The following is an 18,476-nucleotide window of genomic DNA, read 5'->3' on the forward strand; positions in this document are numbered from 1 at the left end:
GCGTATGTTAACCACACGTACCTTGAAGACACTGTTTTCATCACCATAAACGGTTTCGTTAACCTCCACTTTATGACCATCGACCACCTAGTTAATTGAAAGTTTTATTTTTTTTTTTCTACATGTTGTTCACTACTTATATATAACCTACCTTTACTGTCGAAGTGCTATTGGCCTTTTTGGGATCGATGGTGGGGAAACCAATTTCACTGGAATCATCTTCATCACTGTCAGCACCAGCTCTACTAAACAAACCGGCTGGGAATAAGCGTGCACTAAAGCGACGGAAAAGATCTGTAATTAAAAATTAAAAGTGTTTTTGTATTAAAAATTTAATCTTTATTAAATATTTCTTTTTATTTGTTTTTAAGTCTTATTTGTCTCACTCCCTGAGAACGAAAACATCTGCTAAGTGTGTTGAAAATATTTACTTTCCTTAGTTGTTTTTGTCCCGTGTTATTCGATAAGTGCAACAGATTAAGAGACAACATAATTGTAGTTTATTTTTGTAAGATAAAGGAAAGGGGGGAGGGGGGGAAAGGGGGAGAAAAAAGAAGACGGGGGAGGGGGGGGGCAACAAAAGGGGGGAGACAAGGCAGGAAAACGAAGGCAAAAACCAGGGGGAAAGGAACAGGGGGGAAGAGGAAGGAAGGAGGGAAAGAGCAGGAAAGAGGAACGGAAGAGGAAGGAACGAACGAACGAACGAACGAACGAACGAAACGAACGAACGAACGAACAACGAACGAACGAAACGAACGAACGAACGAAGAACGAACGAACGAACGAACGAACGAAACGAACGAACGAAACGAAACGAACGAACGAACGAACGAACGAACGAACGAACGAACGAACAACGAACGAACGAACGAACGAACGAACAAAACGAACGAACGAACGAACGAACGAACGAACGAACGAGAACGAACGAACGAACGAACGAACGAACGAACGAAACGAAAGAACGAACGAACGAACGAACGAACGAACGAACGAACGAAACGAACGAACGAACGAACGAAAACGAACGAACGAACGAACGAACGAACGAACGAACGAACGAACGAACGAACGAAACGAACGAACGAACGAACGAAAGAACGAACGAACGAACGAACGAACGAACGAACGAACGAACGAACGAACGAACGAACGAACGAACGAACGAACGAACGAACGAACGAAAACGAACGAACGAACGAAAAAAAAACGAACGAACGAACGAACGAACGAACGAACGAGAACAACGAACGAACGAACGAACGAACGAACGAACGAACGAAACGAACGAAAAACGAACGAACGAAACGAACGAACGAACGAAACGAACGAACGAACGAAAACGAACGAACGAACGAACGAACGAACGAACGAACGAACGAACGAACGAACGAACGAACGAACGAACGAACGAACGAACGAACGAACGAACGAACGAACGAACGAACGAACGAACGAACGAACGAACAACGAAGAACGAACGAACGACTAACGAACGAACGAACGAACGACAACTAAAACGAACTAACGAACACGTAACTACCTAACGTAACTAACTAATAGCACGAACTAACTACTAACTAACTAACTAACGAACTAACACTAAACTAATAACTAAACTAATAACTTAACTAACTAAATAACTAACTAACTAAACTAACTAACTAAATAAACTAACAACTAACTAACTAACTAACTAACTAAACTAACTAACTAACTAACTAAACCTAACTAACTAACTAACTAACTACTAACTAACTAACTAGCTAAACTAACTAACTAACTAACTAATAACTAACTAACTAACTAACTACTAACACATAACTAACTAACTAACTGACTAACTCTAACTAACAAACTAACTAACTAACTAACTGACTAACAGACCAGACAATAACACAAAAGCTGAAAGGTGTGTTTTCCTTTGACATCACAATGCGGTAAGAAGCAGCGCTTGTCTTTACATTATATCTGATCATAAGATAAGCCTATATATAGGCTTCGGAGTGATGTTTATTATGCAGTTCTTGAGTAGGAACAAATGTTTTGGATTCGATAAACTAGAGGGTAATGTTTACAACACAGTTCTTTAGTAGGAACATGTGTTTTGGCTGCGATTAGCTACGATACTATGGATTTCAAAATTCCGCAATTTTCAGTTAATTACGAAGAAAAGTAATTTTAAAATTGTTTTATAGTACTTTTGGTCCACAAAATTATTTTTAATTTTTCATCTATACTGTATTAACACACAAGCTTTTATAGTTATGTATTCCTACAAAGAAGTGGTCCATTAGCTACAAGGAATAAAGCCAATCACGTATAGGACTGGTCCTGGAATAGTGAAATTAATTACCTATAAAGCATTAGAAGATCATTCCGGCAACTTATCATCTCGTATACATATAATAACGAGAAACAAATTATCGGCATTAAAAAACTAAGGTATTTAAATTATTAAAAATATTATTCTTATTATTCAACTGCCTTATAAACACTGTCTGTTTTAAATTGTCCCCTTGAATGTAAATACTAATTTAAAAACAACACTTTATTTTAAGTAAAATGTTTAAAGGCTATCGAACTTTCCTGGGGGGAATAACATAAATTTTAAAAATATTTTCGTTTTTCTTGTATCCATAATTCTATTTCATATCTTCTAATACGACATACGCACTATGCTCGAGTAATAAAATAAATATGTCATAAATAAACCTTAACAAACACAAGTGCATTAGGCTGGCGCTAAATAATGGGAGTTGTAAATAAATTTTTTGATTCTTGACAGTTTCAGTGTAACAGACACTACTTAGTAAATTGAGTAAGAATATTTAGTTCTAATTAAGGTTTCCTGTACAAGTCCTTGATGACTATTTGGAGCCAACATTAAAGTCATTTGAAACTAGTCTTAGTTTTAAATGACCCAAAGCAAAGGGCCCGTCTATTACCCTATACTTTCACACATAAATTGACCAATTGAGATTACAACCTTTTACATTTACGACTCTCCAGTTGCAATACTTAGTTTTTAGAAAAAAAAACTTTCTGTAGTTATAGTTATAAAACATGTTTTAAGTTTATTTAGTAGCTGTAGTTATATTTTGCCATTTATTGATTTCAAAATGGTCCAGCATTAGAAGTTTTTCTTTTTGTTTCATAATTTAGATGTTTAACACACTCATAGACTCATAAGTTTATGAATTATATTTATTAATCCTTGGAGAACATTTAGAAATTTGATTTAGTGTTTTTTGTTATTATTCCAAATTAAGAGGGATAATGTATTTATTGTTTTAGTTTCTTTTTTAAGTTTCAATAAATTTCAGAAAAAGATAATAAACACTAAGAATTCGATAATAAAAGAATTTATAAAATTTCTCTAGGGATATTAAACAGTATTTTGCACAAAATAAAATTTTACTAATTATGAGTACAATTAAGAGGGGGGTTTTGAGAGTTTAATTATCTTAAAACAAATATTTAAAGTATAATAATTTGGCGTATGAGTAATGTTACGTAATGAAATTAATAATTACATATCACTCATACGTATAAAGAAAATCTTGATTATTATGTTTCCAAAAATTTAATAATTTTATTTTCTTTACAGAATCATCAGTGCTTTCGTTCCGAAATCTTCTATTTCAGTGTTTTCTTTCGAAAATCTTTATGATTATCTTTAGAAAATTTGTAAGATTTCTTATAGAAAGATTTTATTGAGAAAGTCTTCAGGACTTCTTTTAGAAAAATTTCGGGATTTTCTTTAGAAAATCTTCAGGATATCAATAAGAAAATCTCCAAGATTTCTTTTAGAAAATCTTCATGATATCCTTTAGAAAATCTTCACGATTTTCCCAAGAAAGTCATTAGGCTTTCCCTTAGAAAATATTCAGGATCTTCTTTATTTTTCGTTAGAAAATCTTAAGGATTTCCCTTAGAAAATTTTTAGAATTTTCTTTTGAAAATCTTTAGGATTTTCCTTAGAAAATCTTTAGGATTTTCTTTAGAAAATCTTTAGGATTTTCTTTAGAAAATCTTTAGGATTTTCCTTAGAAAATCTTTAGCATTTTCTTTAGAAAATCTTTAGCATTTTCTTTAGAAAATCTTTAGCATTTTCTTTAGAAAATCTTTAGCATTTTCTTTAGAAAATCTTTAGCATTTTCTTTAGAAAATCTTTAGCATTTTCTTTAGAAAATCTTTAGCATTTTCTTTAGAAAATCTTTAGCATTTTCTTTAGAAAATCTTTAGCATTTTCTTTAGAAAATCTTTAGCATTTTCTTTAGAAAATCTTTAGCATTTTCTTTAGAAAATCTTTAGCATTTTCTTTAGAAAATCTTTAGCATTTTCTTTAGAAAATCTTTAGCATTTTCTTTAGAAAATCTTTAGCATTTTCTTTAGAAAATCTTTATCGTTTTCTTTAGAAAATCTACAGCATTTTCTTTAGAAAATCTACAGCATTTTCTTTAGAAAATCTTCATCATTTTCTTTAGAAAATCTTCAGCATTTTCTTTAGAAAATCTACAGCATTTTCTTTAGAAAATCTACAGCATTTTCTTTAGAAAATCTACAGCATTTTCTTTAGAAAATCTTCATCATTTTCTTTAGAAAATCTTCAGCATTTTCTTTAGAAAATCTTCAGGATTTCTTTAGAAAATCTTCAGCATTTTCTTTAGAAAATCTTCAGCATTTTCTTTTCAGTAGAAAATCTTTAGTATTTTCAGTAGAAAATCTTTAGGATTTTCTGTAGAAAATCTTCAGCATTTTCTTTAAAAAATCTTCAGAATTTCCCTTAGAAAGTCTTTAGGATTTCCCTTAGAAATTCTTCAGGATTTTCTTTAGAAAATCTTCTGGACTTCCTTTCAAAAATTTTCAGGATTTTCTTTAGATAATCTTCAGGATTTTCATTAGGAAATCTTCCGAATTTCCCTTAGAAAATCTTCAGGATTTACATTAGAAATTCTTAATGAATTTCTTTGGAACATCTTTCTTTAGAAAATCTTTAGGATTGTCTTTAGAATATTTTCTATATTTTTTTTAGAAAATTTTTAGAATTTCCTTTAGAAGTCGTATGAGTAATATCATAATGAAATAAATAATTACATATTAATCATACGTATGAGGAAAACTTTGATTTTGTAAAAAACAAAATATTTTATTTTCTTATTAGAAATTCAGGATTTTCTTTGAAAACTATTAGGATTTTATTTCAAAAATCATTACAAAATCTTTTGGATTCTCTTTGGAAAGTCTGGATAATATTCCTTAAAAAAAATTTTATGTCCCCGCTATGGACCTGTTATTCCATCAAAAAGAACACACTTTTATAAAAGTGGAAAAATTTTCCCTCTACACCTTTTGCAATATAAAATCAACAATTGTTAAAAATAAAAAACTTATTTCTAATACTATTCTCTAACTACTTGTTTTCTGTCTACATGTGCAATTTGTCCATGGTAATAGATTTACGCATATTTAAGCAAAACAAACAAACAAACCTCATAACAACACCTATTATTTAGTTACAACATTTTGGCACACTTTCAATAACTACTACGTTGACATGTTACACATTTAACTCATATACAAATTAGTACAAAATTAAATGCAATATTTTCAACTGACAAATGTCTTTGTGAAACCTTATACAGCTAATAATTTCAAGGTAAATGATAGAGAAAAAAATGCGCAACAGGGCATTAGAACAAACACGAATTTGAAAGAAAATAATAAATAAATAAAAATGTAATTTGTAACGACAGAAGCAACTAGAAAACTAAAGAAAATAAAACTATAATAATTAAACAGAAAACGTTGACTTCTACAATGACATTAGAAAATGCTATTAGTGGTTTTTAAATACACCTTCTTTTGTGTCTTGACATCATTTTATAATTGCGCAAAAAAAAAACAAAAAATTTACATGACTTAGATAAATGGTGCATAAACTGTAGGAGATACAATGTTGCAAAAGCGTATAATGTTTTAGGAGCCCTTTCAGGGGGTAATAGACGTGTGTAATATAATATCAATAATTAGGTTAGGTTGATAGAAGGATGTATAGTGCATCAAATCCGAAGAAATACACCTAGGCCACTATCGGTCCTGTTGTGCGCTCCTTTTCATGGAAAAAAATTGTTTGTTCTAACTCTAACTTCGACGAATGCTTGACAGCGTCAAAGAAAGTGCTCCAGAGTTTCACTGTCCTCTCCACATGCTCTACATTTGTCTGAATCCGCACGGCCAATTCTGTATAGATGTGCTCGTAATCCCGTGTGTCCACTCACAATACGTACCATCATACTAACTTCAGACCTGCTCATTTTGAGGAGATTTCTCGTCTTGTTCTCATCAGGGTCACCCCATAGGTTCTTTGTGGTTCTACGGGATTCTCTCACCCATATTTTTAATTCAGCTTTTGTTGCGTCGAATGGTTTTGCGTTCGTCAGGTTAACTACATCGAGCTTCCTTCACTTCAAAGCTATTACATTCGTTGCCGACTACTCCCGAGTGTCCTGATACCCATATGATATAGACCTTACCTCTGGGAGAGTATTCAGTTAAAGCTTTCTTGCAATCCAATACGGTCTTAGATTTAATTCTATCACCTGATATCGCCCTAATTGCCTTCTGGCTGTCGGTGAATATATTAAGGGCCGTGGCCGCCATATTTATTCTAATCCAATTTACACATTCCATTATTGCTGATATATATCTGTTTCTGGGTCTTCAATATAGAACCCCAGGTACACTTCATTCCCCAATTTTGAGCAATCTGTATAACACCGGATTCATACTGGTATTTGCTCTAGTGTTCCGCTTGACCAAGACATTCTATCTGAGATCAGCGTTTCAAAGTTTCCGACATATTCTTTGTCTGGTATGCGTTGAGGCACGTCCGATGATTGTGTATAACCTTCCAATGTGTTCAGTATACATAGATGACGTGTCCTATAACCGCTTTTGTTTAAGTCGCCTAAAGTAAATAGACGTTCGGCTGTAAGCGCCGCCTCATATCTTAAATATGTTTCAATGGGTGGAATATCTAGCTACGTTTCCAGAGCTTTTCTTGAAGTAGTACACATGGCACCACTTATACCTAAGCAGCATGTATGCTGAACTCCCTGTAGTAGTTTGATATTACACTTTTTGTCCAAAGCAGTCCACCAGATTAATGATGAAGTGCTTTACGTGAGCACCTGCCGTGTTGGCTTATCTTTGTGGTGGTCTTTTCCATCCACTGGGTAGCCTTGAGAACGGTCTACCATCGACCCTTCAATCTTCAATGAAGAAATCAGATGGCAATTTTTATACATGGCTAAGCCGGTCCATGTAGAAGCACTTTGCTAAAGTACTCGAGCTATCTAATCTCTGACCGTCCGTTGCTTAACTTCCGTGATGTAAAACATCACTTCCGTTTGCAACCACGCAGATGGGATGGCTCTGTTGAGTCGGCAACAGCACCTAAAGACGTAACCGGTAGACCGAAGTACGAATCCATCAAATATGCCGAGACTTTGTTCTTACTTACAGTGACACACTGTGGTAATTCCGATATGAACGGAAGGAGAGGAAAGGAAAGGAAGGAAAATTCATTGGTATCATTTGTATATGATACCTTTTATTCATCATCATTCAACCCACACTTCTCATTCATCCGACATATTCTCCTCCTCTGTAGGGTATCTGTTGTTTCGTCATCAGCAGTACCCGTACCCGTTGTACCAGATTATGTGGTTCTCTGGATAGACCCCATGTCAAATCATACCAAGGACTAGCCGAGAAGTGGATTGACATCACCACTTTATAGTCCAGGCAGACTAGAGGTACTGGTAGAACCTCTTTACCCCGGGATTGCAATACACCATGATGAGACATTTCATCATGGAAACATGCCCGGGGGGAGTCCACCAGATTATTGAAGCATAAGCTAGAATTGGTCTAATTACACCTATAGTTCATCTTGCCCAGGACTTGACTTTCTTGTGAAAAGACAGATTTCCGTCTTCGCCGGATTTGACATTGTGGCTTCTCGGTTGAGCCCAGCTAAAGCCGTATTCAGAGCCTCCTCAGCTCTGCTGTACAAGTAATTTGAATTCTTTGCCTTTAACAGTATTATGAAATCGTATGCATAGCAGACAGGTCTTTTTATCAGTTAGGGTCCTTAGGAGGCTATTGACCGTAGTAACCAAGAGTAAAGATGACAAAATGCCACCCTTTGGTATACCGCGAAATACCTTTTTCCTGATAGTTATATCGTACATTTCGCAGCTTATCCATTTGTTCCTTAGCATGTAGTTGATCCAGTTACGGAGTAACCGGTCAACATAAAACTGGTCTAGGGATTGGGTAAGAGTATCAGTGTGCACATAATTGAAGGCAACCGTTCAACATAAAATTAGATATAGATTGGATAAGGGTATCAGTGTCCACGTTATTGAAGGCGCCTTCGATGTCAATGCATACCAGCAGTGTATACAGTTTGCTATCAAAGGATTCACCTATGAAGTGGACAACTTCGTTTAAAGCGGTTTCTGCCGATCGTCCCTTTTCATAAGCATTTTGCTTAAATTTAAGGTTTTTGTCTGATATACTGACTGCTTTTAACCATACTATCGACTATCCATTCCAAGGTTTTAAGTAGGAAGGATGTAGGACTTGTCGGTCGTTAAGACTTAGGTGTCGCATAGCTAAATATGGTGTATATGTTTGATACAGATGTACGGAAACCAGCAAAGTTCCTCATAAAGCTTTTAATAGAAAGTTTTCACTAGAAAATCGTCATCAAAATAATAGAAACTCAACATCAAGGAAGTCATTAGCAACAAAGTTTGGTGTAAAAAATCATAAACGTGAATGTTTTCAGATAAAGTTTATCATCAAGAATGATTATTAAAATATGTTTTTAAAGAAAATATCAGTAAATTTTTTTTGGAAATTTTAAAATAAGATTTTTTATAAAAAAAAACTCCGCCAATATTTTCCCTCCGAAATCATCATTAATAATTATTGCATTAAATCAAACCTCATTATGAGAATTGAATTACTGAATACCACATACCATTTACAGCATAAGCTGCATAAACCCAAACATCAATATTAACATTCATCATACGCCACATATGAAAAATCTGCCAAAAAAAACCCAAACACATACACATAACTCATACGCTATGTGGTTCTATAATGAATGAAGAATGAAGAAGCTTATAGAAAACAATGTGTCAAATTTTGAGTTAATTACAAGGAAACAATTTAATACTTTTTTTTAATAAATATTTTAACATTAAATTAAAAAAAAAATGTTGCCAACACAATTTATGTATATATAAAAATTAAGTGTTGAGAAAATTATGCAAATATTTTGTTTAAATAAAAGTGAAAAATCATAAAAATATATTTAACATTTAACAGCTATTAAAATGTAAAATAAAAAAATAAAAAATACATGCAACAGAAATTGTATGCATGAGCAAATATATCGATATAATTAATTTCACAACATGAAATTCAATAAGCAGCACTTGTCTGTGTATGTCTGAGAGCTGTTAAAAATAATAATAAGCAATTTAAAAAAAATGTATATACATTTAAGGACAAAATAAGGCATAACTGGCTAAGTGGACTTAAGATATTATAAATTTAGTTTTTTGAAAGGATATTAAAAATAAGTTTTCTTTAGTAGAAATGTAAACTTTTGAAAAGTAAAATTTTCCATTTAGTTGGTTATGGCTTGTGACCATAACTTTAACGAATACTATACAAATGTAAAAGGCAAAACTACTTGAACAATTGCTGGAGAAGAACAAAAAAAAAAACAATAAGGAATATAAAATAAATACAAATACATTAAATGCAATAATAACTGCAACGACAACAAGACCAACACTACTGCCTGAATTTCTGTTTGTTGATTGTACAGCTGCAGAGACAACAACTGAATACACACATACAACTTTAGCTACAACTGTATATGTTTTATATATCGAATTGATTTTACTTGTAGATATCACAATTGCATAAATATGTGTGATAGTAAGAGATGAGGTTCAGAGATGAGTTTAATGTCGTAAAATCGTACGTTGACAACATGCAACATTTGCACATTGTGAGGTGACAATTTTACGCAACATAAAATTTTAATTAATTCGCATTTTATTGCAAAAAGCAGACATTCAACACAGACACCGGAATATATTTACAGCTACACTTACAAACACAAACACACACACACTCACTCACTACTTGCATGAATTACTTGCTGAACAACAGAAGAAGCAAATGACTAAAACAGCATTTCCTTTCTCTTCCCTTCCCACATTCAACAGGCAGAGAAAGGTCAATATTAAATTACATTTATAAATACTGAAACAGACATCACTCCCACGTATGTATAATAGGCACCTCAAACTCATATATGTTCATGTAATTTTGCTCTCGTTTCCCCTCTCTCTCTCTGTACTATCGCTGATATAAACATAACAATTTTAGTGGTTTAAACAGTGTTTACACGTCGCTACGACTACAAACAGATAAACACTCTTCACTATTAATGCACAAAGGTAACTGTTAGCAGTAGATGAAATAGTTATAGGTACAGGTTAAAATCTATATACATATATCAAAATTAATGTGTATTTATGTGTTAAAAGGCTAGATCGATTTACTTAAAATGTTCAGGGTAACTATAGGGGGAGCTGCCACGCCCCTATACAAAACTTAGAAACTTTAACAGAAAATTTTGTGTGGACAACTTTGACATCCTTATGAAGATATGGGGAGAAAATGGGCGACCTAGCTATAGTGGGCGTGGTCTCCTAATATCAAAAAAATCTGAAATAATTATATCTGACAAAATATAACCGCTATAGTCCTTTTTGGAGCCATTTTAGTATCAACATAGAACAAACATTGGGCGCTTCAGCATTTGAAAGCGTGGCACTTCCCATATTGATTAAATACAAAAATTAATTTATCTGGAAAACTATTTTATCTAGAATCTTCAAATTTAAGAACTTTAAAATGCATGTAAACGATGGGGGGAGAAAATGGGCGGACTGTCATTAGAGGAGTTTGGAACTTCCCATATGAATAAAATACACAAATTGGTATATTAGAGCTAAAATCCTCCAAATTTGCACAAACAACATTGACATTCATGTGAACATTTAGGTAATAATTTGGTGGACTAGCAATAGAAGGCGTGGCACCTTCCATATAAATTAAATACAAAAATGTATAAATCTAAGAAACCATTAAAGTTAAAATTTTGGGCGAAAAACTTTTCCAGCCATTTGAATAGTTGAATAGAAACAGATAGATTAGGAAAAGGGGGCGTGACAACTCCTATATTAATTGGATACTATATTAGAGCTAAAATCCACAAAATTTGCACAAACTATATTGACATTCATGTGAATACTTGGGGGAAAAGTAATAGAGGGCGTGGCACCCCCCATATGAATTAAATACAAAAATGAGAATATCTGTGGATCAATTAGAGGTATAATCCTCAAATTTTGGACGAAAAACTTTCCCAGCCATGTGAATATTTGAATAAAAATTTATAGATTAGGAAAAGGGGGCGTGACAACTCTCATATGAATTAAACACAAAAGTTCCTTTATCTGGGAAACTATTAGAGATAGAATTTTAAGATTTTGCACGAAGAACTTTGAAATACATTTGAAAATTCTTGATGACTGTCTATAGAAAACTTCCTTGATGATGACTTTCTATAGAAAACTTCCTCGAATTATGATTATTTTCTTTTTTCTTTCTTGATGATGATTTCCTAAAGAAAACTTTCTTTCTAATGATATTCTATAGAACACTTTTTTTTATAATTATGATTACTATTATGAAAATCGTTCTTGATATTGAGTTTTTAGACAAAACTAAAGGTTAACCCCGCGAAGACTGAAATCTGTCATTTGACATGAATGACGAATATTTCTCAACATATTTGAAACTTGTTTATGGGCAAGAATACATCAGTGACCGATAAAGTTAAGTACTTAGGACAAGACGTCTCATACGCAAGAGCTTTTATTAGGTGATTCTAAATAGAGGAGCACGAAAAGCCTCCTTAGAATAAACAATTCAGAGGTTAATACCAGTATTCTGTTATCCTATAATTAGTTAACAAACTGTAAACGGTAACCTACACCCTCAAACAAATACCAAAATATATTTATGTTTACATGTATCTGTCTGTTCGACTGCCTTCAGCATAACAATCATACATGTACCCAGTCTTCCCAGTCTTAAAATACAACAAACTGGCACCATAACTCTGTTTCTGGTGAGTTCTGTATATGTTAATAATTGTCAATTAAATACAGTTAAATACACTCACCATCAAATGAATCAAAGAAACCCACACGTATCACCGATGGATTGGGTTGTAGGAAAGGATATCCCGAACCGGTATCGATGACACCTTTAAAATTTGTAAAATCATCATCAGCAGTATCATCGTCATCATCAGCTCGTGTTAAAACACGTCGTGGTCCACCAATTACTTCAGCATCCTCAGTGCGTGCTGCAAGAGAAAAATAGAAGAAAAGAATTGATAAAAATAAATAATGAAATTTTATTTCGATATATGAAAAAAAAATTTTTTTTTTTGGAAAATACATAAAGTTATGAGTAGTAGTAGAGGGGTAGTTTGTAACCGTGAAAGACAATTTCATTGTTTGAGCAAACATTTTTTTATTCAATTATCTTTGTAGCAGTTCATCATAGTAAAAGACACAGAAGAAATTGACTAAATTATAATAAATTAAGATTTTATTTTGCTGTTGTTATCGTTATTTTTATTATGGTTAATAAGGTTGTATTTCTTTCAGGCATCAAATGCTAAAAGTTGGCGATGTTGGTGGTTTAATTACTAGGACATGATAAAAGAAAATCGTTATTCTGTACAATAACAATTTTTTTTTTTATTTTTTATGTGTGTGTGTGGAGTATGACCTCACATAACCTTGACTCAATCTCCACCTTGTTCTTGACATATCAACTCATTCCCACTGTATCGCTCCCGTAGAGGAAAATTACCCCAATATATGTATGACTATCAGTAAGTTTTCATCAAAAAGGTTTTCTATAGAAAATCTTCATTAAGAAGCTTTTCTATAGAAAATCTTCATCAAGAAGGTTTTCTATAGAAAATCTTCATCAAGAAAATTTTCTATAGAAAATCTTCATTAAGAAAATTTTCTATAGAAAATCTTCATCAAGAAAATTTTCTATAAAAAATCTTCATCAAGAAAATTTTCTATAGAAAATCTTCACCAAAGAGGTTTTCTATAGAAAATCTTCATCAAGAAGGTTTTCTATAGAAAATCTTCATCAAGAAGGTTTTCTATAGAAAATCTTCATCAATAAGGTTTTCTATAGAAAATCTTCATCAATAAGGTTTTCTATAGAAAATCTTCATCAAGAAGGTTTTCTATAGAAAATCTTCACCAAGAATGTTTTCTATATAAAGCCTTCACCAAGAGTGTTTTCTATAGAAAATTTTCATCAAGAATGTTTTCTATAGAAAATGTTCATCAAGAAAGTTTTCTATAGAAAATCTTCATCAAGAAAGTTTTCTATAGAAAATCTTCATCAAGAATGTTTTCTATAGAAAATCTTCATCAAGAAAGTTTTCTATGGAAAATCTTCATCAAGAATGTTTTCTATAGAAAATCTTCATCAAGAATGTTTTCTATAGAAAATCTTCATCAAGAATGTTTTCTATAGAAAATCTTCATCAAGAATGTTTTCTATAGAAAATCTTCATCAAGAATGTTTTCTATAGAAAATCTTCATCAAGAATGTTTTCTATAGAAAATCTTCATCAAGAATGTTTTCTATAGAAAATCTTCATCAAGAATGTTTTCTATAGAAAATCTTCATCAAGAATGTTTTCTATAGAAAATCTTCATCAAGAATATTTTCTATACAAAATCTTCATAAAGAAGGTTCTCTATACAAAATCTTCATCAAGAAGGTGCTATATAAAAAATCTTCACCAAGAATGTTTTCTATACAAAATCTTCATCAAGTGGATCTCTATACGAAATCTTCATCAAGAAGGTTCTCTATACAAAATCTTTATCAAGAAGGTTCTCTATACAAAATCTTCATCAAGAAAGTTTTTTTATAGAAAATCTACATACAAAATCGTATCTTTTGGATAGAAAATCTTTATTAAGTATCTTTTCTATAGAAATTTTCATTACAAATTTATCAAATAATTTGTTTGCTTTCATTACTTTTGTAATACAGTTTTTTTTTTTTCAATAAAACTTTTAGACTTAATTATAATTAAATCCCTAATCAGATAATAAAATAAATTGAAAACAAGACTAATATTCTCTTTATACAACAAAGTGAAATTATTCAAAAATTTTAATTGAATTTCTTTTAACAACATAAATATTTGTTTCAAATGAAAGGCAACGATTAAGTTTGAAACATATTTAACAAGTTGAAATATTTATTAATAAATTTAATTGACACAACACTCTGCTTTTAGAAAAAAATATATACATACAAACAGATTTTATTCAATCAGTCAACAACACTCAATCATATAAAACAAAACTATAAACATACATACAAATAACTTTTTTTATATTAAGCAATTTATAAAGTTGATTAATTAAAAACTTTATGAAAACACATAAACAAAACCTCAACTAATACTACTACTACGTTCGTTCTTCTTCACACAAAAGTAATAGTAAATTGTTAGCATACTTTTGTGACACCCACAACATTTGCCACTTCAGGTCCATTACAAAATTATTTGAGGTTTTTAAATGATTTGTATACTTTTATCCAACCAACCACCCCTTTCTCCCCATAAGAAAATTTATTAAAATAACATTCACAAAAGGCAAATAAGAAACAATGTTGTCACAAAACTAACAAACCCTTAAAAATATTTCTAAGTCTGCGTGCCCGTGCGTCCGTCTGTTTGTGTTATTGTTGTAGCCACTCAACACTTGTCTAAGTTTTAAAGAACTTGCTAGACTTAAAATTTTAAGCAAATTTTTTTGTTGTAATTATGTTAATTTCAAAGTTTTTATTATTTTTGCACAAAAAGAAAAGGTAAAGAAGTCCTTAAATAAAAAACACAGCCAAAAGCTAAAATTTTTATTTATAAGCCAAGACAGGTGTTAATGGTTAATGAGTTGATTGTTTCTTTATTGGTTTGTGTTAGTGTCCCAAAACTGAAAATTAATTTCAAATACCCCAAATACAAATGATTTTGTAAATGAAATAATTAAAATTGTATTGTTTTGTTTAAATTATTAATTGTTATCTTTTGCCTGTCATTATCCTTGTTCAAAAGTAATAATTCATTATTTTTCATAGATGGTGGTGCGACATAAAAAGGTTTTCTCTCTAAATCCTTTTGATTCATTTGCATAAATATTTCTTACAATATTTTATAATTATAAAATAATGTAAATTTTTTGTTTCACTTGTTTTCGTGTTCATTTGTGCGTTATTAGCCTAGAACAATATCAAATTTTTAACATTATGTGGAAAGGTGATGTTTTGTATGTCTTGTGGGATCAATTGGAAAGTGGAGAGAATAAGGATTCTTCATTTATATGGGGAATTAATAAATGCCCCAAGAAAGAGCTACCAATCGAGCTAAATGTATAAAACAGGAACAGACTGTATAGCAGGTATATATGTATGTATGGATCCTAGAAGAACAAACGATCGCAGCATGATCATGCTATGAAATCCGGAAAATATGTCAAAATCAGACCAAGTAATTGTAATTGATTTACAAAAACCTAGGATGCAACAAACTAACTAACTAACTAACTAACTAACTAACTAACTAACTAACTAACTACTAACTAACTAACTAACTAACTAACTAACTAACTAACTAACTAACTACTAACTAACTAACTACTAACTAACTAACTACTAACTAACTAACTAACTAACTACTAACTAACTAACTACTAACTAACTAACTAACTAACTAACTAACTACTAACTAAACTAACTAACCTAACTAACTAACTAACTAACTAACTAACTAACTAACTAACTAACTAACTAACTAACTAACTAACTAACTAACTAACTAACTAACTAACTAACTAACTAACTAACTACTAACTAACTAACTAACTAACTAACTAACTACTAACTAACTACTAACTAACTAACTACTAACTAACTAACTAACTAACTACTAACTAACTAACTAACTAACTAACTAACTAACTAACTACTAACACTAACTAACTAACTACTAACTAACTAACTAACTAACTAACTAACTAACTAACTAAACTAATACTAACTAACTAACTAACTAACTAACTACTAACTAACTAACTAACTAACTAACTACTAACTAACTAACTAACTACTAACTAACTAACTAACTAACTAACTAACTAACTAACTACTAACTAACGAACTAACTAACTAACTACACTAACTAACTAACTAACTAACTAACTAACTAACTAACTAACTAACTAACTAACTAAACTAACTAACTAACTCAACTAACTAACTCACTAACTAACTAACTACTACTAACTAACTCTACTAAATACTAACTAACTAACTAACTAACTACACTAACTAACTAACTAACTACTAACTAACGAACTACCTAACCTAACTAACTAACTAACTAACTAACTAACTAACTAACTAACTAACTAACTAACTAACTAACTACTAACTAACTAACTACTAACTAACTAACTAACTAACTAACTACTAACTAACTAACTAACTAACTACTAACTAACTACTAACTAACTAACTAACTAACTAACTAACTAACTAACTAACTAACTAACTAACTAACTAACTAACTAACTAACTAACTAACTAAACTACTAACTACTAACTAACTAACTAACTAACTAACTAACTAACTAACTAACTAACTAACTAACTAACTAACTAACGAACTAACTAACTAACTAACTAACTAACTAACTAACTACTAACTAACTAACTAACTAACTAACTAACTAACTAACTAACTACTAACTAACTAACTACTAACTAACTAACTACTAACTAACCTAACTAACTAACTAACTAACTAACTAACTACTAATAACTAACTAACTACTACTAACTAACTAACTAACAACTACTAACTAACTAACTAACTAACTACTAACTAACTAACTAACTAACTAACTAACTACTACTAACTAACTAACTAACTAACTAACTAACTACACTAACTAACTAACTACTAACTAACTAACTAACTAACTAACTACTAACTAACTAACTAACGAACTAACTAACTAACTAACTACACTAACTACCTAACAACTAACTAACTAACTAACTAACTAACTACTAACTAACTAACTAACTAACTAACTAACTAACAACTAAACTAACTAACTACTAACTAACTAACTAACGAACTAACGAACGAACTAACAAAACGTAACTAACTAAGAACTAACTAACTAACGAAAGAACGAACTAACTAACGAACTAACTAACTACGAACGAACGAACTAACTAACTAACGAACTAACTAACGAAACTAACTAACGAACTAACTAACTAACGAACGAACTAACTAACTACTAACTAACTAACTAACTAACTAACTAACGAACTAAAACTAACTATAACTAACTAACTAACGAACTAACGAACGAACGAACTAACTAACTAACGAACAAAACTAACTAACTAACGAAACTAACTAACTAAACGAACTAACTAACTAACTAACTAACTAACGAACGAACTAACTAACTAACTAACTAACGAACGAACGAACTAACTAACTAAAACTAACTAACTAATAACTAAACAACTAACTAACTAACTAACTAACTAACTAACTAAACTAACAACTAACGAACTAAACTAACTAACTAAAACTAACTAACACTAACTAACTAACTACTAACAACTAACTAACTCTAACAACTCTAACTAACTAACTAATCTAACTAACTAACTTACTTACTAACTAAACTATAGAGTATTTCTGGTCCACAATATAACGTTTAATGGGTTGGGGAAGCATATTTTTTCGATTTTTATCGAAATAGGTGTCAAAACTGTCGTCCATTTCAGCTTATATACAAAAATTATAAAAATGATTTGGTCCATTTCAAAATTCTTTAGGTTGTTTTGAAATTTATAAACACAAGAAGTCGATTTGCGCAGCAAAAATACCCTAACAAAAATTACGATACTTTTGAGACTGAAAACATTGCTGATTTTTTTTGAACATATTGTTCTGAGATCAAGGTTTTCAATTTAAAAGATTTTCTCTATTCAGAAGTATTCTTACAAAAAATTGTTTCACGGGACATCTTCATATACAACTTTAAGCACCTATTTTAAATGTGGTTTACAAGACATTTTCTCCTTTTTATAAATTTCCTAATGGGTTTATTTTTACCTTCATTAGTTCATAAATAAATATCTTTTTAACTGTTCTTCTA

General features: G+C 31.2%; 1 protein-coding gene across 1 annotated transcript; it reads right to left on the minus strand.

The window, feature by feature from the left end:
* Positions 1 to 3: 3 nt before the first annotated feature.
* LOC119615623 lies at positions 4 to 12,551 on the minus strand (the record flags this gene model as incomplete). The annotated part of the gene is made up of 3 exons (XM_037971632.1): positions 4 to 87; positions 152 to 294; positions 12,356 to 12,551. Coding segments are annotated over 3 exons (423 nt in total), but the record flags the coding sequence as incomplete, so codon positions are not given.
* Between the last annotated feature and the right edge of the window lie 5,925 nt (positions 12,552 to 18,476).

The sequence above is a fragment of the Lucilia sericata genome, unplaced genomic scaffold (genome assembly GCF_015586225.1).
Source record: "Lucilia sericata isolate MDLA Ls3-8-SP2 unplaced genomic scaffold, ASM1558622v1 Contig006348F_arrow, whole genome shotgun sequence".
NCBI lineage: Eukaryota > Metazoa > Arthropoda > Insecta > Diptera > Calliphoridae > Lucilia > Lucilia sericata.